Below are 25,613 nucleotides of genomic sequence, written 5' to 3'. Positions count from 1 at the left end.
CAGCTACAATGCAAGGGACAAACTTGGTGATATCTAAATGTTTCTCTTGCAACTTTACCTATCTGTGCCAGATTCTGCCCCTAACCAACCCTACCCCACTCTGTCACCCAGGCTGGAGTGCAATGGTGCGATCTCTGCTCACTGCAACCTCCACCTCCCAGGTTCAAGTGATTCTTCTGCCTCAGCCTCCTGAGTAGCTGGGATTACAGGCATATGCCACCACGCCTGGCTAATTTTTGTTATTTTTAGTAAAGATGGGGTTTCACCATCTTGGCCAGGCTGATCTCGAACTCTTGACCTTGTGATCTGCCCACCTTAAGCTCTCTGTGCTTTAATTTCCGCATCTGTAAAGTGGCAATGGTGATAATAGTAATCACCTCATTGGGTTGAGAGGATTTAATTAGTTCATAGTTACAAGATGCTCAGATCAGCACCCAACGCTCTTAAGTGCTATCCTGTGTGCTAGTTGTTAATACTTTTAGCCCCTCTGAAAGTAGTGCTGATAGCCCCTCTCATTTTAGCCACCCAGCACAGATACAGATCCAATCTCCCTCCAAAACAGAGTTGTTCTCAGTATGCCCACCGCACAGATGAGGAAGACTGAGGCTCAGCCCCAGTTCTCTTAGGTTTTAGACAGCAGTTCCCGGACTTTCCCCACTACACGCTGCTGTGTCTCAGGGCACTGTTGCTGCCCTCGGAAGACATGTTTCTTGAACCAGCCCACTCTCTGAAGTCAGGTAATAGCGGCAGATGCTAGACAAGAGGCGGGAACTGGCCCCCCTTCTTTGGAGATAGGAGACAAACCCCAAGGTGCAACCAAAAAGAAAGAATCTACACCAGGCCCTGGCAGCAGTTCTTTCTGAAGCATGGAGGCTCGTACTCTCTGACTTACACATTTCTATAATGTTCCCACATTCTTATAAATACCCTGTATTACTTTTATGATCTCAAAAAATCAATAACTATAAAACAGAAGCACCGGAAGAGTTCAAAGCAGCAAGGATCCCATTGAAAAACTGTCCTTAAAAAAAAATGCCCTTGAAAACGATGTATTTCTCTCTCGCTGCTGCTAAAACTACACACTTTAGATTGCTGTTGGGAAACCCATCTTGGGACCTCAACCCCACAACCAGCCTAGCAGGAGACTGCACAAGACCTCTGGTGAGCATTTGCTGTGTGCAGATGTCTGTGCACCTGAGACTGGGTACCTCCCTGCCAGGAGGGGTTTGTGCAGAGGGTAGGGCCGGAGAGGCAGACAGCAGCAATATCATTTCTACTGTTGCTACAGAATCTGATAATGTTTTATAGGAGTAGGGGGGACTCCTCTCTTTGGGGAAGGGGTATCTGGAAAGATACAGTATTAATGTTAGATTTTACAACATGGCTAAAACTTGGAGGAAAGGCTGGGACCAGAGAGGACAGAGGGTAAACTGAGGGAACAGGAAATGAACTTGCATGGCAGACATGTGCAGCATCTTTGGAGGAAGTGAGAATTTATCTGATGATTGCCGCAGGTCCCAAGGTCCCAACCCACCAGGATCAATCAGGGAAAGGTGTCTCCAGTGGTCCTTGGAGGGCCCAGGCAGCAAACGGACAAGGGAAGCCACTCTGGCTGCTCACAGGCCAAGAGCTGGAGCCAGAGTCGGGGGGCGGCCCTGGAGGAGGAGACCCCAACACCACCTGTCCCCACCTTCAATAAACACTACTGGCTGGGTGCGGTGGCTCATGCCTGTAATCCCAGCACTTTGGGAGGCCAAGGCAGGCAGATCGCGAGGTCAGGAGTTCAAGACCAGCCTGGCTAACAGGGTGAAACCCTGTCTCCACTAAAAATACAAAAAAATTACTGGGTGTGGTGGTGGGTGCCTGTAATCCAAGCTACTTGGGAAGCTGAGGCAGGAGAATTGCCTGAACTCAGGAGGCAGAGGCTGCAATAAGCCGAGACTGCACCACTGCACTCCAGCTTGGGTGACAGAGCAAGACTCTGTCTCAGAAAAAACAAAATGAAAAATAAACACTACCTGTATATGCAAAATGCTGCACTAGCTGCAGAGAGGAAAAGGAACATAAGTCTGACGTGGGGCCTCCAACAGGGGCTTGAGCCCAGCACACTTGTGTACCTCCATGCATGTGTGTGCACGTGTTGGGGCAGGCAGCTTTAGGCCCCATACCAAAAAGGAGGTGCTCTGTTGATGGTTTCCAACCACTTTGCAGAGGAACCTGAAGCTGAGATGTGGAATAATTATAGCCACAGTTAGTCATGAAACCAGGACTCAAACCCAGAGCTGACAGGACAGGCCCTGCTCATGACCCACACACAAATAACTGTTAGACCAGGTCAGTGCGGCAAATGTCAGGTCAGAGGTACGGATGACAGCACCTGGAAATTCAGAGGAGGAAGTCACAAAGAAAGGCTATTTCAGATAGGCTGTGCTTCTCTGGGCGTGACTTACAGACTGAACCACTTATTCATTCACAGGAGAGGTCTAGGCCAGGTCCAGGGATACAAAATCCCTGCTCTCAACAAGCTCAGTGTAAGGGAGAGGCTGAGAAATAGGACATGGCGATACAGCAAGGCAAGGCCCAGGATGTGATTTGGGATCCAGGTGGGGAATGCGGGTAGCATACACAACCTCCCCAGAGAGTATTGCACAAGGGCCAGGCCGCCTATAGCTGGGGTCCATAATGTAGCAGGCAGCCTCTACCCGGCCCTGCCCCCAGACAGGCAGCTTCTTCCTCCTGCTGTCCCTGATCGGAAGGACAGGGCCTCTGCGCTTGGCCCTCTGTGGCTCAGAAGTTAAGTAACTTGCTCCAGGCCACACAGCAGAGCCCCAGCTCTTGTGGTTTCCAAGGCCCTGCTGTCTCCACAGTTGCCTCGGTGGCCTTTCTCTCCCTGCTGATGACTCACAGGACAGGCTACAGCTCTTCCTTCTGCTTTCTGGGTGGAATGTTTTCATTCCCAAGATTGGGTGTGGGCAGAGCCAGGACCACAGGGACCGCATGGCTGTGTCGAGTGCCCCGGGGCAGACAGCGTTTCCTTGCTAAGCATCCGCCCCACTCCAGAGCCAAGCTTCAGACAAGTGCGTCAGCTGTGTCCCCACTGGGAGGTCAGGCCTTCTGGGCCCCTTGGGAGGCCTTAAAACTGAACGCCAGGCCTGGGGCTGGCAGAGAGCGACCTGCACTCTTGCTTCTTGTTCTCCTCAACCTTTTTCTTCTGTGCCCCCAGGAAGGCAGGGCTCTGTCACCTAGGGAAGGGAATCTCCCACTAAGAAACTGATTACCCTGTAGCTATCGGCTGGGGCCCTAAAACCAGCCCTTCCCTTGCAGTGGTGCCCTTTTAGCAGGAAAAGGCCCAGGTCCTGCCATTTCAGCTGGCACCTCCAGGCCACCTCTGCCTCCTCCTCTTCCCTTTCACACGGGGTGGGGCCAAGGGGAGTCTTTATTCCCTCCTCACTCAGCAGGACCCCTGCTGAGCACTGGCATTCATCCCCTGCACCGGAGCCAGCCACAGCAGCTCCTTTCAAACCCCAGAGAGACGCAAAGCCTGGATAAGGCTGTCCTTGAGCCCTTTGTTGGGGACTTGGTTCCCAGGCCTTTGATCTCCCAAGCTCCCTGGCCAGGCCCCACCGGAGCAACTGCCATAATACAGCCATTGTGACCTCGGCACACCAAGCCCGAGGTGGGCGTCCCACTGCAGGCTGGCACCTGAAAGCTGTGAATGCCCGCTTGTCACGCAGAGAAGTTACAGTGTCCTGAAGGAGCAGGGGCCCTCCCCCAGAGACACAATGGACGGAGGCCGGTGGGAGGCCAGGGCCTTTGTGTGGGAGAAGTCGAGCGTGCTGCTGAGGGTGTGCTCGGGAAACAGCCTGGAGACTTCAGGGACTTGAAAGGTAGGGCAAGCGCCAGCCTCTGGGGAGTCTGCCTTTTAAAAAAAATGTCACCATCCTCTTCTTCCTCCCTCACCAACTCCCACCATTGCAGAAAAGTGGCTGCTTTGGAGAGGGGGGCACGTTCTGTCATTCCCATCATGGGCCTCTGATCTCTGCATACCCAGGGTGTGGCCTGGCTGGTGGGAAGGGAGCCCTCCGGAGAATCCTCGCTCAGTCAAATGTGTGTGGGCACGTGGGTGCAGCGCAGAGCCTCAGGAATGAACTGCTTCTCTGGCTCTGGTCACCTACCCTGCAGGTGACCTGGAGACTGAAGACACAACAGTACCTTGGAGGATGGAATGAGTTACGCGTGAGACCCTGGTCAGTAGTGACTTCTGAGAGCATGGGTGCCTGTGACCACGCCTACCCATCCTCGGGCCCAGGTGAGCCGTGGCAAAACCCTCCCATAGGTAAAGGGGATTTTCGCCCCAACCCGACTCCTTAGTTTTCACTTCAGCCTGTCATCCTCCCACAGGCAAAACAAACATTTCACTAAGGCACAGACTGAGGCCCTGAGAGTCCTCTCTTTAGCTGGAAAGCAGTGTCCTCTGTCAGGATGGGCACTGCTATGAGCACTTTAGCTCTTTGGTATCCAGAGACATGGGATGGAATGTCTGGCTTAGGATCCCTCATGGGCTAGGGAATACCTCCTGGGCTGTCCCTTGATAAAGTCACCTCCTAAAAGTTGGCAGTGCTCAGTGGGGTGGGAGTGACGCAGAACATGTGGGGAAGCTGACCAAGTATCCACACCTTGGGGTTTGGATCCTGGCTCCATGTGACCTTCATCCTCACTTGCTTCGCCTATAAACGTGGGACCAGCAGTGTCTGCTCCGTGGCCCAGCATCCAGCCCACCCAGCACCACGCCCAGGACATGGTCTCTGTCCAGTAGCTTCCCTTACCATCAACTTCCTTCCCACTCTGAAGCCCTTTCAGTTCCTCTAATGCTCCTTCCTCTTGCTCACCTCCTGTCCTCCAGATCCTCCCAAGGTCCGCTCCTTGGCCTGGGGATAGTCATTCCTCTCTGTTTACTCAGCTAACTCATCCTCATCCTGCAGGTCCCATCACAGACATCATCACTTCCTCCAGGTAGTCTTCCCTGATTCCTTAGTCAAGGTGAAGTCCCCCTGCCCTGGGCCCCATGGTCCCTGTACTTTCCCCCTCAGAACATGTGTACGCTGATGAGACACTGCCTTGTTTGTGACTTCTTCCCTGGGCTGTGTGCGCTGGAGGGCAGGAATAGGTTGGCTTCGTTTACGGATATATCTATAGCACTCCCAAGGTACTAGGACAGGGTCTTAGTACACATTTGCTGAAATGATAATTAAAAATTAACCAAAAGAGGGTCATGTCCCTCCCTTCCCCTACTGCAACTACTCTCCAGAGGCAGGGACTGTCTGAGGTACAAGAGTAAAACCTCGAGTCTTTGGCTTTATAATTTGACATAGTGTGCGTTTTTCTTATTTTAGTTGGAAAGCTAAAACTATCCCCTCTTAGAGTGAGTCCTCACCGAATAAACTTCCAAACTGACTCTTGTTCCCAGGATGAGACATCAGAATATGCCAACATCAAATACGCCTCTTAGGCGTAAGGATGTATGAACTGAAGGCAGTTAAGAAGCAGACACAGGAAGCTCTCTGGCCTCCCTCTATTTGCTTAAAGGCAGGATATAGACATATAAAGACAAAAGGTCTCCCATCCCACTTCTGCCAGGGGAAGCAAAGCTTAACCACTGAAGACAGCTTTAGACCCTTATCCGAAGGCAGTGGCTCCAGAGGAAACCACGAGAACAGGCCTCACTAACCGGCCCTTATCTAGCATCTGTTTCCCTTGCCACAAGCTGCCACCCTTGAAGACTCGAAGTTGTTTTTCTTTGCCTTGTCACTTTTCTAGAAATGTACTTTTTGTTGTTGAAGATGCTATATGAGCTGGAATTCAAAGCCACATATTTAAGAACTACTGAGTCCCCGGGTGTGTCCCTTGTGTGTATGAAACACACAATATTAATAAGCTTCTGTTGGTTTTTCTCCTGCTAATGTGTGGTAGGGGTCTGTTCCAACTAACAGAAGGGTTTGGAGAAAAACTGTTTTTCTTCTTCTACACTGGCATCAGGCCCAAACAATGATGGCATTCCTGCCATGGCCCAGCTGACCTGCTGACATCCTGACAGCTCCCTGGAGACCCACATCCCCCAAACTTGGTGAGCTGAGCCAGCAGGAAGGTGGGCTCCAGGGAGATGGCAGCAACATGGCGCCTAGCTCAGAGTGGGGCTGTGGGAGGCTGTTTTCCTTCAGTGGCATTGAAACTGGCTCATTCCAGCTCCTGGGAGGAATGAGTGAGGAAGGGAGGGAGGAGAGAGTGGGGAGAAGAACCAGCAGGCAGCAGGCTGGGGCCAGCACCCTCCGATCTGTGGTGGCTGTGGTTAAGCTGGTGTCTCCAGAGAAACACAAGCAGGGTGGTGAAAACTGCCAGCTGGCGCTGGCTCTTGCAGTGGTAGAGAGGCCCAGGAAGGGGCAGGAACCTCACGGGAGGACGCTCCTTTCTTTGAAGCTCAACTACTACAACTCCATTAAAGCAAGAAGAGGGGGCATCAGGTTCCCAATCTGAGCAATCTGTTTCTGCCTCTGCATCTGTCTGTGTGTGCTGGCTCCCCTGGTCCTGAAGTACCGTGGCTGCCATCACCTGACATTTTTTGAGTGCCTACTATGTGCCAGGCACCATTCCTGGGGTCAGAACAATGAACAAAAAGTTTACACATTTTGAGGGTTTACATTTCAGATAGTAAATGAGTTTTTTTAAAAATTAGAAGCCTTATCATGTAGCTATTTCTACAAAGACTGATCTGAGAGCGGTTTTGTATTATATTATAGAGATATTTGTACCAAACCCATCTAGACCGCGGTGTCATTGAGAGAAGGAACAGATCTGATTCATCTCTAGATTTTCCAAGATGCGTGGTACAGATGCCTGGTACACTCACTGATGCTGGGTTTACAGCCACCAAAAGAAGGTCCCAACGTGATTGTGTCCAAATCCAGAGGCCCCTTCCCTTGCCATGTGGTGGTAACCTCCAGAAATGGAGTGGGAGACAGCAGCTTGATAACATCTGGTCATGCATACAACAAGCTGGCTTGACATTTCCAGTTGGTTTCAAAGGGAAATCCATCACCGGAGGTTTCTCTATTCAACCAGAGAGAGGGTGTAACCAGGCACAGTTTCTGGTATCAGATACAGAAAGATTAATGTTCTAGGCACACAAAAATGATCAAAGCCACTGATCAAAGATGTGGATCAGATAAGCACCACCAGAGAGGCATAGTACTGGTCCTTGGGGAGGAATCTTCAAGGGGGAAAGGAGGTTACTGTAACCTCTAGAGGCCAGGAACGTGAGTGCTTCACATGCACGGGGTTTGCACTGACCCGCACAGGAAGCAAAGGGCTGGGCACGTAATCAGTGCTGAGTTAAACACTGCTGGTATCATGATCACCAAGGCTCTTGACACCTTGAGAGCTGCACTTCTTACCCAGTGTGTACGTAGAGCCTGAGAAGCTACGGTCATCACTGATGCCAAGGAAAGGAGAAACCACTTGCTTCACCAGCTCCTCCAGTTGCAAATAACTCTCACTTGGGCCTGTGGGCTCGTGAACACTCTGGAAAATGAACAGCCAAGATACGCAAAGGTCAGCATCTGTTGCCATGCCCAGCAGGTGCTCACTTAACAAATCCTGATTGTCCTCCTTCAATGTACAGTGTTGCCAGCAGGCAGCATCCTTGCAGTTAGAATGAAGGAAACGGAGGCCTGAAGCCTTAGTCACTTGTCATGGGTCACTGCAATTAGAACTGTGCATGGTTAGTACTGCAGCAGCCTCTCCCATTGGGCTACCAATGCGATGTGGATGTCCCACCTCCAGGGCTGAGATCTGGCTGGTCTCAAGGACAATAATCCCACCCACACTGTTGTAGTGACTGGTTCATAAACAGCACACAGACACTTAACACATATTAAGGCACAGAGGTCTCCTGACAATGCAAAGAGGAAGGTGCTCTGATTAACCCCCTACTCTGGATGAGGAACTAAAGACCCAGAGAGCTTAAGTATCATGCCCAGGAAAACACAGCCAATAGATGGCAAAAACCCTGGACTGGAACCTAGGCTATCTGGCTCTGATCCCCTTTTACTGCCACTTGCTATCAGTTTAGAAAAGAAGGGAGGAAAGAAAACGGAAAAGTGCAGAGTGGTAAGAGAAAGGGAGAATTCTTCTGGAGCCAGGAATAGTTGTAGCACCAAGATAAAGAGCCAATTAAAAACCCTGATGTGACGGGAGTTCTCAAAGCTAAGTGCTGAGTAAAGAACGGTCAAAACCAGAAAGGACTCAGTAACCAATGTTTTGTAGAAAACCAGCAGACTCCTAGGGAGTCCAGCTTCTTGCTGGAAAGGACTCAAACGTGCTGTCATATTGAGAGGCTGCAAAGAAGCAGAGACCACCTGGCAGCAGAAGGGCTTGGCTAGGAAAGAAACAAGGCTCCATGGGGCTGTGCCCTGCCCGAGGGGTTAACATGTCAAATTCTCAAAACGGGGTGGACTCTAAATCACTTTCACTTTCAAAGTAGACTCCACTCCAGCACGGTGTTTCAGGGATTGAAGGGGAAGCTGGTCAGGTAATGAGGCAGGCAGGGCAGACTCCTGCAGGTTGGCGATCCCGGGGGGATGTAAGCTGCCAAGGAAACAGACTATTCCTCGGCCCCTTTTTGGTACTGTCACATTGAGATGGGTGTGGCCAGGGGCTGGGGGAAAGAGAGGACACAGCTTCAGGAAACACAAGGAGGCTGGAGAGGGGGCTGGATGGTGCAGATTTGGAGGTAGAAACAGGGCCAGAAGAGATGCAGGGAAAATGAGTGGATTCTCCCCAAAACCTTCCATAAATGACAAACAGGGAGAGATCACAGAAAAAGGAGAAGTGGCAAAAGGTGGGAGGAACGTGGATAATAAACACGTGATTTGGAGCTGGATGGTCTTCTCCCAGAAAAGTCGCTGCTGAGAACTTGGCTTGTGCACAGCCCTCCAGGAAGGTGCTGTCCTCGGCCCTTGGCTTGGCTGCCAAACAGCTACGGAACTGGTGTGGTCCAGAGTGAAAAATGCAGGAGCTCACGTTCAGAAATCAAGAATGTCAAATGGTGATGGGAGAAAATTAAACCAAGCTCAGGGTCCTCCGAGCACAGGCCGAATACCCTGCCTGGCTGGGGCCTCTGAGAATGCCCCGTTCTTAGGGTGGTCTCAGGACCTGACTGCATCAGCTGGGAGCAAACAGGTCTTCACACTGGTCAGTATCTCTGATTCTGCCTCTCACTGGGGCAGTTTGAAGGCAGAGCACATGGCCCACTGTAGGAGTATTTGTACATTTTGGAAAAGGTGGAGTTGGGTCAGGGACATTTTGGAAGAGCAACAGAAAAGACAGAAATGAAGGCCTAAGAAAGAGCTCTTTTCTCTGTACTAGGGTCAAGTAGTTTTGAAGAAATATCAGCCCCAGGTCTCCTGGTACTGTGGAAAGTGCAGGCCTAGGGAGAGAATGGACAATTCTAAAGTACCACGGCCCACATTTCCTGTAGCAGGTGTGGCCCCAGGGTAGTGCCACCTAGAAGTTCCATTCAGATCCAGAGCCCACCACCCCTACTGCTCAAGGAGATGGACTTGGGCCAGGGAAAAATCCGTGTTCTTCACAGTCACACCCCCAGCCGCAGGCTCTAGAGCTCCTGGTGAGGAAGAACACGGGCAAAAGGCACCATTCCCAGGAAGTCCTCAGGGGAAGTGATGCCAGATGCCCTACAGGAAAGTGGGACGATCTTTAATGGTCCGTAGGGTGCCTGTAGGGCATTTCCGAGAATGCTGGGAGACTGCAGAAAGGAGGCAGTAGTTGCCTAGAAAGGCTAAGTGGAGGTAGGAAGACAGGCTGAGGGATGGGGAACAATCCAACTCTCTTATAAATGAATACATGAGCTTGAGTGCAGGTGCCACCTTCTCTGAACCTGCATCTCAGCTGTGAGACGGGGAAAACAATGGTGTAGACACAGGAGGAACCGTTCCCTTGCTTGACTTTCTGAAATTCGCCACGACCCCAGAGCTTCTCTGACTGTACTTCCTTCTGCCACGAGAAGAAGCCCGCATGACGGTCACCAACCTGGGGTGTGAGGCCAGGGATACAACATCAGTCCTGCCCAGGCTTCTACTAGCTGGTGCTATATTCCCTGGACAGCGTTTAATCAATGCCTGTTATATGCCAAAGACTGCTAGGCGCTGAGGGCACAAAAGCAAAGAGAAAACGTAAGGACCTTCCTTCATTGGACAGGAGTTTGAGAGCCTCAGTTCTGAGCAGGGGGAAGGGCGAGCACAAAGATCCCGTGGCAGGCAGGGAAGCCAAGAAGACTAGAGCAGCGCGGAAGTCAGGCTCCAGGCAGGGATGGAAGGGTGGGAGATGCCAAAGGCCGGGGTACAGACTTGGGCTGTTTTTCTAAGATCAATTGGAAACCACTGAAGAGTCTGAGGTTGTCCCATGGAAAGCAAATTGGGGTGGGGACCAGAGTGGATGAGCCAGATTCTCCTGGGCAAGCAGTCTCACCTCTCTTTGGGGATTCAGGGGTACGATGATGGAAGCTTTCTCATACGGTTACAGGGCTACCTGGCACCAGGCCCGGAATGTTGGAATGTGATAGGCATTTTTCATTATCGACACAGGCCCTCCTGTTCCAGCATCAACAGGTGAGAGGCTTCACCTGCAGGACTGGATCAATTCTCCTTCCAACCAAACCAAACCACACAAAGCACCACCGCCCAAAACACACAGGAACCGCTTCTCATCCCTCAACTATTTTAAACTGAAATGGGAAGATGGGAGCTCAACTTTCTGAATTTTCCTATCAGAATCCCGAAGGGCTCATTTTCAAGACTCCTTATTCAGCATGCATGCTCTAATTAGGCTTCTCAGACCCGAGCCCCACATGCATTTTTCTAGCCCCCTCCTTCTCCATCTCTTCCATAAAAATACTTGACCTGACATTCCAGCCAATTACACCCACCCTCATCCTATTAGGCAACTCTTCCTCCTCTCTGATTACAGGAAAAGGGGGAGAATGCCCAGAAAAACGGCTCAGCTTCAAAAACTGAAAGAGAACACCAGCTGGGGGATGTGGGAGAAGGATCAGATTGAGGCCGCAATGCCTGACATTCCATCGCCGCTGTGAGGGCAGCAAGGGGTCACCACTGGCCTGATCAAGGATGAAGCCATCTTCCCTGAGGAAGGGCTCAGAGCTAATGCTGCCCCATCTGAACTTGTTACAGAGATGGAGACGCATAGCAGTCACCTCTTGGGGGTGCCCTTAGCCAAAAGTCCTACTATTTGAGAACTGTGTGCCCCCACTGATAGGAATGGGCTTGCCAAGGTCATGTTTATACTGCTTGATCTTACTCAAGAGTCATGGCTGATTGGGCAAAGAGGAATCGTCTCGTCCAAGCTGGACCAATTAAATTATTTCCTCGGAATCTTACCGCCTCTTCCTAGCTGAGAGACCTCAGGCAAGCACACAGACTCACTAGGTTTCATCTTCCTCACTTCTAAAATGGGAATAACAGCAATGCCTACGTCATATGGTGATTGTCTGGATTATCTGATTAAGAAAACAACATACTTAAAGTCCTTGGCCCATGCCTGGCACATAGCCAAGGACCAATAAGTGTTCGCTCAACTTCCTAGTATTGATTTAGAATTGGGATTCAGTGACATTAGGCAACCACTGGATAGTCTCTTACTGGAAGCACATGAGCTGTGAGATGTCGCATTCGATCAGGTGCAAACCAAACACAGAACATAAACCTGCAGGGAGAAAGAGGCCAAGTCCAGGAAAGACAGGACAAGATGAAGACAGACAAGGTAGCCAGATTCAAGTAGAGACTAGGAAGTAGAGAAAGGATGGTGGCTTCATGGCCTGAGACAGCCACATTCCCGGTAGTAATCCCTCAGGAAGTCCATCTGCCCTGGGGGCTTCCCAGGCTTAAGCTAGGCCAAAGTGTATTCTTTGCTGTTAACTTGCAACTTGTGGCTCCTTGGCATCACTGGAGAGGGAAAAGGACATCTACTTCCTGAATGAAAGACTTGCTTCCTTTACTCCCCAGTGCAATCCTGGCACCAAGCACAGCACCAGGAACTAACAGGTGCTCAGTGAATGCACATCAAATGAACAAATGAATGAACAAATGAACATGGGCCAACACCAACAAACTAAATAGTAGTAAGTCAAGCTAAGGTGCTCTGGTCACTAGGTTCCTTCCCCTCATCTCAGAATGGCAGCCTCTTCCCTCGCTCCCTCCCTTGGCCTTGGGGCAAGTCTCCAGTACAGCCTCACCTGCAGGATGAGCAACATCTGGACAATGGACGAGGGCAGCTTGGACTGGGCCAGCAGCAGCAGGTCACCCAGCTTCACTTTCAGCAGGACCAGGTCTCGGAAGCCCAGCAGGGAGATCTGGCGGATAGTCAGCTCCTGGCCCTAGAGCGGACAGAGGAGGGAGGGCTGGGAGGTGACAGCTCACTGAATCTGCCACCAACCACGTGGGATTTAAGACAGCACATGTTTAAGTAGCCCCAAAGATGAGATGAGGTGTCTGCAAGGGCTAATGTGTCTTTCAAAGCATCAAAGACCTGGCTCCTGTCCTGTAGGATCAAAATGTTGTTAAGATAAGGCATGACTCAACCTGCCTACCTAAATGACCCAACGACAATACAAGGCACATATAAAAGGGCACTCTATTATCAGTGTTATGAGTGGTCAGGAAGGAGAGAGAAAGATGGGGAGAAACAAAGGAAAGATCAATCCTACCTCCTACATCCAAGGCTACATTTCCCAACTCCTTTTGTGATATAGCTGAACACCTATCATACAAATAAAGAAGGAAAACACGAGACCTCTTAGATTGTTGTATAAATACCAGTAACCTAGGAAGAAAAAGAAATAGAAAAGCCAAAGGAAAGGGCTTTGTCCAACTGTGGGGGTGGGGTAAGGAGCAGAAGGTGAAAATAACAACTATATATAAGCTAACATTTATTAAATTCTATGTGCCAGGCATGAGTCTACATATTTTAAAGGCAAACAATACATGTAATCCCCACAACCACCCTTTGAGACAGGAACCATTATAAAACCCATTTCACAGATGAAACACCCAAAAACCCAGAGAGTTACTATAATCCACCCAAAGTAGAGCTGGGTTTCAAACCCAAACTTCCTGATTTTAGAGCTCCTCAAGTTTCCCAAGACCAAAAGAGAAAGGAAGGTGCATTTTTCAGCTCTCCTTTGCACACATACATGCAATACACACTAAAAGTTGGTTGTTCTTGGTTGAGCCCAACCCGTTTCACAGATGAAACAGTCAAAAACCCAGGCAGTTACTATAATTCGCCCAAAGCGGAGCTGGGTTTCCAACCCAAACTTCTTGATTTTAGAACTCAAGTTTTTCAAAACAAAAGAGAAAAGAGCGTTCATTTTTCAGACTCTCCCTTACACACAGTCATACAAATGCACACTAAAAGTTGGTTGTTCTTGGTAGAACCAAAGACCTCATTAGGGTACCCGACCAAGGTTTAAGGATATTTATACTTCCTGCAACTTCGTAGGGTTTTATAGAAACGTAGTCAAGAGTGGTTTTGCTATTTCCGTATTCCCTGACCCCCCACATCCAACAGATACACACAATCACCACCCATACCTTTCAATAACATAAAAACTTATTATAAACAGAGCTCACATTATGTTGTGTGCTTAAAATACCTTATCTTATAATGAGGGACTCTGGGTTTTATTCTTTCAGTATCTCTGAAAAGTTGGTCAGTTGGTACTACCTCTGTTGGATGGATTGATGGACAGAGAGGCTGAGGCACGAGGAGAGAGCCAGCATTAGGCCCCATTATTCTGGCCAGTCCCTGGGTCTTTGTCCTGTATGATGTTGGAAGCAGAGGGGATATAACCAACTTTCATTCACAACCTTCCAGGGAAGTGAACAGAACTGTTTGATTTAAATTATAGAATGTGGGAAGAGAGAAGGAGGAAGACTGGGGCACGCAACCTTCTGGAAACCAGAACAGCAGTTCAGGTGGGAAGGGAAGACTGCGAGGCAAAAGGAAACGCTTGTCGGACCTCCTGCTCCAACAACTGCCAAATCACTTTCCAGAACGGATTTTCTAGGAACTCCCTACGAGGTCACCAAGGCATCCCGAAGGAGTCTTTATTCCCAGAACCGTACTCCAAAAAGACAAGTGTTTTTGGTTTTATATTTAAATCATAAAATATTCAAAGGCAAAGATTACAACAGGTCAGAAAAAGGGCTTAAGGTAAGGTTACAAGTCCGCTTCCTCTAATTTCTTATTCTCCCTCCACACTGGTAACTGCTCCTTGAGGTTTTTATTTATATTCTGGATTTCTCCAGAAAGTTCCTATATCCACAAAATCACATATAAAACCTTTAAACCCACACAGAGATTATGCCCCTCCTACTGTTCTGCAGCATGCTTTTGTTTCACTTTGCATATTTTAGACATCTTTTCATACCAGCACATACTAACCCACCTCACTCTTCTTTAAGGCTGCATAATATTCCACCACTATATGAACACACTCTATGTGACCACACTTCTCCTTACCAAGATGCTTTCATTTGAACACGTGTATGTTTTAAATATATTTATCCATGCCACATTGGGCGCTTTTATCAGCATATCCAGATTATTCCCTTGCAAAGGAAAATTGCTCAATCAAAATATGCCTTTAAAAAGTCTCACAGATATGCCATGTTGCTCTCCAGAAAGACGGCATCTATTGTACTCCAAGCAACAGCAGGATGATTAGGAAAATACAGGTCATAACCCCACTTAGGCAACTCTCAGGGGCTGTGCCCATATTTCCATAACAGTGCCAGTATACAGTAGACACTCAACAGTCACCCATTGTCAACTCATCTGCTCAGCCCATGACGTGGGAAAAACAAGTCCAAATAGCTGGATTATCTGCTGTGATTCCAACACATTTTGTTGTATAGAGAATAGTAATAATAATGATATTGATGATGATAGTGACATTTCTTAAGCCTTTACTATACGTCATATGCAAAATTAAGTGCTTTTCATGTATTATCTCACTCACTCTTCTTAACACCCTTGGGAAGCACGTTTTATTATTTTCTAGAAGAAAACTAAAGCTCATAGAGGCAAAATTATCTTCCCAAGAATATCAAGATGATAAGCGGCAGACTGAGGATCTGAACCCAGGTCAGTAACGTGGTTTGGATATTCGTCCCCTCCAAATCCCATGTTGAAATGTTTTCTGTTAGAAATGTTAGAGAGCCTCTTCCCTTCCCTCTCCTCTCTGCTGGCCAATAGGGAGCTGAAGCCACTGCTGGGGCGCTGGAGGGCTAGGGCGCGAAGGAGCGCCAGGTGTTACGCTACTGAAAGAGGGTGCAGCAAAGGTCGGGTGGCGAACTGGTAGTGTGACTGAGGGGCAAGGAAGCCCTGGGGAAGGCAAGGAAGTGAGCTCCTCCAATCGTTGCGAGGTACTAGACACCTGGGCCAGGTGGGACCTATAGGTGAGACCTAGTAGGAGGTGTTTGGGTCATGGGCGCAGATCCCCCATGAATGGCTTAGGTGTCCTCCCCTTGGTGATCAGTGAGTTCTCAATTAATTCACACAAGAGCTAATTGTTTAAAAGAGCCTGGCACCTCTTCCTCCGTCTCTTGCTCTCTTCTCTCATCATGTGACCCACTGGCTCCCCATCACCTTCCGACATGGTTGTAAGCTTCCTGAAGCCTCACCAGGAGCAGATGCTGATGTGTGTTTCTTACACAGCCTGCAGGACTATGAGCCAAATAATAAATGTTTTTTTTAAATAAATTATCCAGTCTCAGGTATTCCTTTATAGCAATGCAGAATAAACTAATACACAAAATTGGTATCAAGGAGTAGAATGTTGCTATGAAATTACCTGAAGAAGTGAAAATAGCTCTAGAACTGGGTAATGAGCAGTGGTTGGAAGAGTTTAGAGGGCTCAGGGCTCAAAAGATGACAAAAAGACAAGGAGATGTTGGAACTTCTTAAAGACTAGTTAAATGATTATAAATAAAATAAGAACAGTAAAGGCAAGGCTGAGGTGGTCTCAGATGCAAATGAGGAAGTTACTAGGAACTGGAATAAAGGTCACCCTTGTTATGCCCTACCTAGCAAAGAACTTGGCTGCATTGTATCCATGCCCTGGGGATTTGTGGGAGGTTGAAGTTAACAGTGATGACTTAGAGTATCTGGTAAAATAAATTTCTAGGCTGGGCATGGTGGCTCAGGCCTGTAATCCCAGCCCTTTGGGAGGCTGAGGCAGGTGGATCACAAGGTCAGGAGTTCAAGACCAGCCTGATTAATATGGTGAAACCCCATCTCTCCTGAAAATACAAAAATGAGCTGGGCATGGTGGCAGGTGCCTGTAATCCCAGCTACTCAGGAGGCTAAGGCAGGAGCATCACTTGAACCTGGGAAGTGAAGGTTGCAGTGAGCTGAGCTCGTGCCATTGCACTTCAGCCTGGTAACAAAGTGAGACTCCATCTCAGACAAACAAAAAAACATTTTCAAAGGAGCAAAGCATTCAAGATGTGGCATAGCTGCTTCTAACAGCCTAACATCAGGAATAGGTACAAAGGAATGACTTAAAGTTGGAACTTATAATTAAAAGGAAAACAGAACATAAAAATTTGAAAAATTTGCAACCTGGCCATGCAATGAAGAAGGAAAAGGCATTTGCAGGAGAGAAATACAAGTGAGCTGTGGAGCAATCACTTCCTAGAGAGGTTTGCATGACTAAAAGGGAAACAGATGCTGATAGCCAAGACCACAGTTTTAAAAAGGCCTTGAAGTCATTTCAGAAACCTCTGGGACAGTCCCTCCCATTATAGGCCCAGAGACCTAAGAGGAAATAATGGTTTTGGAGGCCACGCTCAGGGGATGCCCAGTGCTACCTCAGGACACTGCTCCCCACATCCCAGTTTCTCTGGCTCCAGATGTGGCTCAAAGTTTCCCAGGTACCATTCTAGCTGCTACTCTGGAGGGAATAAGCTGTAACCCTTGGTGTTCCACATAGTGCTAAGTCTGCAGGTACACAGAGTGCAAGAGAGAAGGAGGCTTTGCAACTTCCACCTAGATTTCAGAAGTTGTATGGAAAAGCCTGGATGCCCAAGCAGAAGCCTACCACAGGGGTGGAGCCCCCACTAAGAGACTCTACTCGGGCAGTGCCAGGGGGAAATGTGAGGTTGGAGCCCCTGACACAGTCCACAAAGGGCCACTTCCTAGTGGAGCTGTGGGAAGAGGGTTGCTGCCCTCTAGACTCAAGAAAGGTAGAGCCACCAGCTTGTACCCTGAGCCTGGAAAAACCACAAGACACTCAACTCCAATCTGTGAGAGCAGTCCCAGGGGCTGCCCTTCAAAGGCAGAGACACAGAGCTAATCAGGGCCTTGGGAGCCATCCTTTGCATCCAGTGTGCCCTGGATGTGGGACACGGGGTCAAAGATTATTTTGGAGGTTTAAGATTTAATGTCTGCCCTGCTGTGTTTCAGACTCAAGTGGGGCCTGCTGTCCCTTTCTTTTGGCCAAATTCTCGCTTTTGGAATGGGAACGTTTACCCAATGCCTGTGACACCATAGTATCTTGGAAGTAAATGACTTGTTCTTGATTTTACAAGCTCAAGGAACTTGCCTTGAGTCTCAGATGAGATTTTGAACTTTTGATTGAGCTGATGCTGGAAGGAGTTAAGACTTTAGGGACTACCAGGCAGGGATGATTATATTTTGCGACGTGAGAAGCACATGCGATTTGGAGTACCAAGAACAGAATAATATGGCTTAGATATTTGTCCCCTCCAAACTTCATGTTGAAATTGTTGGAGGCGGGGCCTGGTAGGAGGCATTTGAGTCATAGGGGTAGATCCCTCAAGAATAGCTTGGTTTCCTCCACTTGGTAATGAGTGAGCTTTCACTCTTCACTGAGTTTTCACTCTATTAGTATTAGAGAGCTAATTATTTTTAAAAGTCTGGCACCTCCTCCCCATCTCGTCGTGTGATACACCGGCTCCCCCAGTGCCTTCTGCCATGAGTGAAAGCTTGCTGTGGCCTCACCCTGGAGCAGATGTTGGCAACTATACTTCTTGTTCAGCCTACAGAACCATAAGCCAAACAAGCCTCTTCTCTTTATAAATTACCCAGTCTCAGGTATTCCTTTATAGCAACACAAACAGATGAACACAGTCAGTCATGAGCTAACTCTGCAGCTCATGCTGTGACCAACTCTGTTCCTCTTTGTGGCTGCTCCCCTCCCCTGATTTCTTCCCCAGATTATTCTGTTACCATCCCTTCTTCACATGAAATACCTGTAGTCATTTGGGTCTAGACTGGGCGTGGGTAGTTACAGCACTCACCTGGAGAACATGACCGATTTTGCCTTTGGGGCTTCTAAGCCCACAGTTAAACATTACACTCTCAGAAGAAAAGGCCTGGATTTATAAGTGACCAGCGGGGCATGTTGAATCAGTACATAGTGCCTTCTGTGTTTAAAGGCAAGTTGAACTGGGCGGAGGTCAGCAACATGCCACCACCATTTATGTCAGAACTGGCTCCAATATCCCAACCTCTCAATACCTAAATCCCTCCTCAGCATGGGCGGTGGAGGGGAGCTTTACCTTGAGAACTCCTCGCTGGTTCCCAACCCATAAAGGCCTTTTCTGTATGCAGAATCTGGCCTTTGATGCAGGCAGAAAATACTTTTAAGGGAGGGTATGGGGTACTCAGTTTATACCAACCTGCCACATAAACAAGTTAATCATTGCTTTCTTAGAGGATTATTTGGGGCCATTAACCAGAGCACTGGCTTGTTACAAGTCCTTAGCCATCTCTTAGGCCCACGATGAATCAGAGAAGGAATTCATACTAATCCAGAACTGGTTTTTCTTGTTTTGGGGTTGGGGCGAGGGGAAAGCCTAATAAAACCAAGCCAGTCTCCTCACAACCTATGTCCCCCCAAAAAACAGCAGTGCATATCCCTGTTACCCAAATGCCATCCAGTATCTCTAGGCTAAGCACAGAGAATAAGTAAAACCTAAGCGCATACGGTCCAATAAAACTATAAACATGTGGACCTGGATCAGCTGAGAACAAAGAGGAGGAAGGAGGCACAGTTTGCCTCCTGTGGGTATCCTGTATACCTTTCATGCCCATTTGCTACAGATACGCCCCACTTCCCTGGAATATTTCCTGTCCACAGTCTGAACTGGGGCATGTACATCTCACCCACACCCAATTCAGCTAACGGACTAAAGCAGGGTTAGCACAGGCGAACGGCCTCAGGAGCTGACAGGGAAGGAGAAGGCAGCAAGGTGGGGGCCGCAGCAAACTGAAGAAGAAAAGCACAGCTCAAGTCAGCCACTGAGGAGTGAGGAGGTGAATGGGGCAAGATTAACTGCTGCCAGATCTTACCGTCTTTCAAGAAAAGCAAAGCAGAGATATCCTTAGACCCACATGTCTGGGCTCCTGCCTGGCTCTGAGCTTTTAAAACCAGCACCCTCCCCCTGACCCCAACCTTTGCCTTCTTGACTATACTGGAGCCATGTCGACCCAGATCCTGCGTTCTCCATTCTAGAACCATCTGGACACCCGTACCCCAGAGTTCCCTATACAAATGGCTGGAAGAGAGACCCAGTGCCCCTCGAAATGGTGGTTCCAAGTTGCTGTCTTGGGTATGGTTCAGTTTCCCTTTAAACACAGGAGGCGCCAGATACGGATTCCAAGTGCCCCTTTGTTCACTTATGAATCCAGGCCTCTTCTGCACCCTCCTCTAGTAGGCTTGCCGGATAAAACACAGGATGCCCATTTGAAGGGTTTTTCAGTATAAATATGTCCCTAATATTGCATTATTTGTTTATATATGCAATTCAAATATAACTCAACATCCTGTATTTTTTATTCATTTATTTTGAGACAGGGTTTTGCTCTGTCACTGAGGTTGTATGTCGTGCAGTGGTGCAATCTCGGCTCACTGCAGCTTCGATCTCCTGGGCTCAAGTGATCCTCCTACTTCAGCCTCCCTAGTACCTGAGACTACAGACACATGCCACCACGCCCAGCTAATTTTTTTTAATAGATGGGTTTCATCATGTTCCCTAGCCTGGCCTCAAACTCCTGAGCTCAAGTGATCCACCCGCCTCAGCCTCCCAAAGTGCATGTGAGCCACCATCCCTGGCCAACATCCTGTATTTTTATTGCTTAACCGGGCAACCTTATCCCCATGTCTAGCTTTCTGAGAGAGGACTCACTGCTGGCTGATGCGTGACCACTGCAAGGGAGGGGAAGGTTTCTGCAGGCTACAGCACAGGGCCTTCTATCTGTGCTATCTTAGCAGAAGTGTTATGGGGTGGACTTAACATGGGAAGTGGAATCTATAAGCATAATCTCCCAGGTTTTAAATATTTGACGTATGTTTTAAACAATTCAAAATTTCTTTAAAACACTGTTCAGACCAAACAATCCATGGGGGCCTTGACCTCTGGCATAAGGTAATTCTACCCATTGCTAATGGCTGTGTTCCTCTGCATACCACACCCACAATTCAATACTACCTAATTATATACGAAGCTTCAACCCCAGTGTGAGGAGTTGAGGGGTGAGCACACTGCAGCTTAAGTGAGAGAGACATGTATTTTGGAGAGGAACATCTATAGGTCAACCTCCCTTTGGGATGGTGCCGACCTGGCAGTGATCATCTTACTGTCTTTCAAGAAAAGTAAAACAGAGATATCCTTAGACCCACATGTCTTGGCTCCTGCCTGGCTCTGAGCTTTTAAGGCCAGCACCCTCCCCCTGACCCCAACCTTTGCCTTCTGGATTATACTGGAGCCATGTCCACCCAGATCCTGGGTGTTACATGATATTAGCTCCACAGAAAGAAGGGGCAAGGATATCAACACAAATAGTAGGAGTGGAGGTCACAGAAGAAGAATACTAGAGATGTCATTCATATTTTACTCTAAATTCCTTGTTTTGCAGAGATAAGATGGAGCTATGCTCACAGAAGATAAATGACTCTGCCCAAACCCACACTCTGGAATCTAAGTCTATAGATTCCCAGTCCAGTGTTCTTCCTGCTAAATCACATGGGATCCATTACAGAGGGCATGGAATGCTACTCCTTTTTCATGATTTGAGGGCAACAGAAAACTTGCTTTAAAATTCTATTTCAAAAAAAAAAAAAAAAAAAAGGAGAGAGAGAGACAGGGGAAAGAAAGAGGCAGGGGAGAGAAAAAAGAAACAAGAAATCACCCTCCCCCCATCTTCCCTACTTCTGGAAACTAAGAAAAACAAACCACTCCAAGAATATAAAGACATACTCAAAACCAAGAGGTAACTAGAGCCTACAAATTGCTAGTTACGCAGGCACTCTTCTTCACTTGAAGTTAGGTACTAAATATAGAACCAGAGAGCCCTGAAAAGATCTCGAAACTCCTCAACCAATGCAAGTGCCCAGGTTCCAAGTTTTCTCCCAATCACCAAGAGCCCCCAGGCCGCAAACGCCAAGAGAGAAGACAGATTGCTGAGGATGGCAGGAAGTGCCCCCCAGTGAGACTGACCTGAACTGGATAAAATATTGCTTGCAGGGTAGGGAGAGTCTCGGTGAAGAAGTGGTCCCAGACTTCAGCCAGAACCTCAATGCGATTTTCACCTACAAGAGGGCGAGAAGATGGGAGGGGAGGAAGAAAGAAAAGAACTTATTACTTGTAGGAAAGCCCTGAATTCAGTTCCACATAAAATGTAAAGTTGCACATGCTAAAACTTGCAGCCAGGAGATATTATAAGTCCAGAGAGCAGGTGTGATGCTACAGGATCTTTATTCCACGCCAAGATCAACAGAAATTCTCAGAGCAGAAATATATTCAGTCTCACATGGATGCATGTATTGATCCTAACTCACTGGTCTTAATAATAAGCAACCTAAACTTGCTAATCTTCACTAGTAAGACTCTGCATGGGAGGTGCAGCATTAAGTGTGGCGAGGGAAGAGAGCTCATTGCTTACAGTTGATCTACATTTGATCTATAAGGTGTTACTCTAGTATATGTAGGACTGGGTGGGAAAACTCAACTGAAAATATGCAAATGTGCCTTTCCATCCTCCAATCCAGAAAAGGGAAGTGACATCTTAAAATCATATCGTAATTGTTATCACATCAATGGTTACAACATTATCCGGCACTATGCTAGTTTACTTATCCATACGATATCTCAAGACTAGAATGTAATACCCCCGCTTTACAGGCTCAGAGAGGCCAACTAACTGCCCCAAAGACACACAGGTCAAAGGCATAGCTGAGATTCCAGAACCCATGCTCTTGACCAATCTAATCCAGGAAGATCATGTGCACAGTTATAAAATGTTTTGTTTTCTTACTCATTAGGACACTGGCTTTATTCTGAGTTTCAGCTGTCAGTGGAGAGAGGCAGACAGAGGACCTGGAAAGTGTTCCCTCCACCCATTTATTTTACAGTAACTGGAAGGGCAGCATTCTCTGAAAAGGCCATCTGCAGAACACAGCCCCTGCCTCCTGATCCTGTCCCTACTTACCCCTAGGATCAGGGAGCCTAAGCAATGGCCAAGTGTCCCTGCTACCCCAGGCCGGAGCATACAGGTCACCCGATGCCATCGGAAGGTGGTGCGAGGAACTCTGCACCTCCAGGAAAGACGGGCCCCAGCAGAGAGAAGACTGCATGGCGGTTGCTGTTTAATGACCTAGATATCAGAGCTGATATTGGTCACTGCCTCTGCTCATCCCAGGCAGAGAAACTGGGTCAGCCAAGATTAGACACTGAGAGAAGTGTTTGGCAAGACACTGCCAGTTCCACTGAATAGATCTTGAAAGATTCATTTGGCGCCTCCTGTCTATTAATTTAATGGGCAATAAAAGCAGTGGCTTGGGAGAGAGAATAGAACAAGGCCATGACTAGTAGCCAGCAGGTCCAAAGACATGCAGATTTTGAAAGGTCAGGGTGAAATACACAGGGGGAAAATGCAAATCCCAGGCACCCTCAACTTTCCTGTGCAAAGCACTGATCACACTTTACTGGAACGGCTTATTCACTTCTTCTCTGTCTTGTCACTGGAGTGGGAGTGGGAATGGGGCCCCGTCTGTCTTGCTCATCACTATATTGCTAGCGCTTAGTGTGGTGCCAGACACATCAATAAATCAGTCTTTTAAAATCTTTGCATGAATGGATGGAAAGTGCCAAGTGTATAGGTTTTTGTAGATACTGGGGCTGGTGAGTGAAAGGAGGTTAAAATGTAACCCAAATATGGGATAGTGTAGAACAGGACTTAATAGTTAGCACGAACATTTTCCTTTGCTCCTACGATAAAGAAAACCTCAATAACTCAATCTACACAGCCCAGGAGAATCTGCCTCCTCCTTCTGGGCCTTGATCCTCTTCTGTATTCCTGTCGGCCTTTGGACTCTAATTGACCTTCTTGCAGTCACCCTGCTCTCTCGTGCCACAGGGCCTTTGCACATGCTAGCCCTTTTGCCTTGACTGCTCTTTCTTTCCCTTCTTTGCCTAACCTACTTCTGTTTATCTTTCTAGTTGCACCTTGAACATCACTTCTAGGGGGAATTCTCTCCCCACTGGTCAAACCAGCTCGCTGCAGATTGTATTCTTAGTACTTGTCCAGGGTATTGTTTTATATTTGGTGATGATTTGATTCAAGTGTCAGCTCCATGAGGGCCTATAATCCTGTGATGGTATTTCTGACTCCTGACACCCCAGCACCTAGCAAAGTACTGTCTCATGGTAGATAATCAAATAAACATTTGATGGAAGCAATCGTCATGCTCTTTCAAATGTAGGCTATGCTATTTTACTGCAGGGAGGGGAAGGGGAAGTCCAAAAGGACCATCTTACATGTTGAGTCATCCTGGTTCCTAAAACCAAAGTGAACTCCAGCACCTGGTTAATATACCCCAAAGGGCAAAATGTTACTCCAGCTTCTTTGTTGATGTCCTTTATCTTAAGCCTTCCACAACCAAGACAAGCAGAAGCCCTTTTGATCTGAAGGAGGGGAAGAAGAGAGAATCTTGCAGGTCAGCACTGGTACCTACTTACTCCCCCTTCTAATGCTGAGACAGGAAGCTCATTGGCACACGAGGTAACCCTGCAACCCAGCAGCAGTAAGACGCCTCCTGAGAACCCAGGTCTAATTGCTGGCTGCAAACTTCAGAGAGTAATGGAAGTTTTGGACAATGTTCAGAGAAGAACATCAGACAGACACAGACACAGAAACAGGGTAGCTCTGGGGGAGGAAGAGGTAAAGAACACAGCTGCCCTCCCATCCAGAAACACTCCATAAGTCAAGGACTTAGCTCCCTGCAAAAATAAAGGGGGTTGGATGGATGGTTCTAGATGACTGTCCTATAAATCTGCCCTCTAATGTATCATATCAGTTTAGGTCACCAGGAGTATATAGATAAGTATAAGAAACTTCTCAAGGTCACTAAGGCTCTAGAAAGATTACTGAAGTCAACATGGTGTCTCCTGCCCACAAAAGAGCAATAGGTGGATATGAACGGCCGCCTGCCTTTTGTGCAGCAGCAAAGGAGGGGTGTGTATACATAGAGATGTGAGTACCTAAGCAGAGATGTCAACAAAGAGGAGTCTGCTCGGTGACTGGACAGATCACATTAATTGTTTCCAACTTTATTTTATAGCAAGAGAATCCTTTTATCCTAACAAAATTTTTCTTGGAGTTCGAACACAGAAAATTAAAAAGTTGAGATGCCTGGTTGAAGATAGCAAAGTCCCTTACAGGTCCCCCCACCCCCATGCCCATTCACTGTACAGAAAAGGCCCCGACACCCAGAACTCTAGGACTACAGTAGAAGAAACTCAGAGAGAAGACCCCGGGACTGGGGCCCTCAGGCCACGCCAGGGCAGGGGCACAGAATCTTGGATGAACTTTGTTCATCCTGTCTAGCTCATTTCTGAGTTTTCACTCTGAGTGTATCTATGATGAGGGTTACTTGGTGAGAGACATTCAGCTTCCCCTTTTAAGGGCACTTGAACCTCTGGTTTAATTGGTATCTTTTTCATAGAGCTGTTTTTCCACGTTTCCAGGAGCTTATAATAACTCCCTGGATAACATACATACAATTAATGTGGCCAGGGACGACGTTTCTTTTCCCTCCCTTTACCAGGCAGTTGTCTTCCACATTTTTGTACTAGCCTGACTCCAAAAGAGGGCTGGGCGCAGTGGCTCACGCCTGTAATCCCAACACTCTGGGAGGCCAAGACGGGTGGATCACTTGAGGTCAGGAGGCGAGACCAGCCTGGCCAACATGGTGAAATCCCTACTAAAAATACAAAAATTAGCCAGGCATGGTGCCACATGCCTATAATCCCAGCTACTCAAGAGGCTGAGCCATGGGAATCGCTTGAACCCAGGAGGCAGAGGTTGCAGTGAGCCAAGATCACTCCACTGTACTCCAGACTGGGCCACAGAAGTGAAACTCTGCCTCAAAAAAAAAAAAAAAAAAAAGCAAAAGAGCCACTAAATTCCTGGTTAAAGCAAGTCATCTAAAAATAAGCCCC

The 25,613-nt window shown here is 47.9% G+C and overlaps 1 protein-coding gene across 12 annotated transcripts in view; it reads right to left on the bottom strand.

Annotated features, from left to right (window-relative positions):
* The window catches only part of PRR5L (proline rich 5 like), an 86,345-nt gene that overhangs the window by 2,964 nt on the left and 57,768 nt on the right, over positions 1 to 25,613 (bottom strand). For all 12 annotated transcript variants that reach the window (XM_074401317.1, XM_074401313.1, XM_074401318.1 and 9 more), the window contains 3 exons: positions 21,612 to 21,703; positions 12,320 to 12,460; positions 7,449 to 7,575 (listed from right to left, as the gene is read on the bottom strand). In XM_074401317.1, coding sequence (XP_074257418.1) covers positions 7,449 to 7,575; positions 12,320 to 12,460; positions 21,612 to 21,703 — 360 coding nt within the window. The remainder of the gene's footprint in view (positions 1 to 7,448; positions 7,576 to 12,319; positions 12,461 to 21,611; positions 21,704 to 25,613) is intronic.

Source organism: Saimiri boliviensis, chromosome 6, assembly GCF_048565385.1.
Source record: "Saimiri boliviensis isolate mSaiBol1 chromosome 6, mSaiBol1.pri, whole genome shotgun sequence".
Taxonomy (NCBI): Eukaryota; Metazoa; Chordata; class Mammalia; order Primates; family Cebidae; genus Saimiri; species Saimiri boliviensis.
Note: the sequence above shows the minus strand (reverse complement) of the source record. Positions and strands in the feature narration are given on the sequence as shown.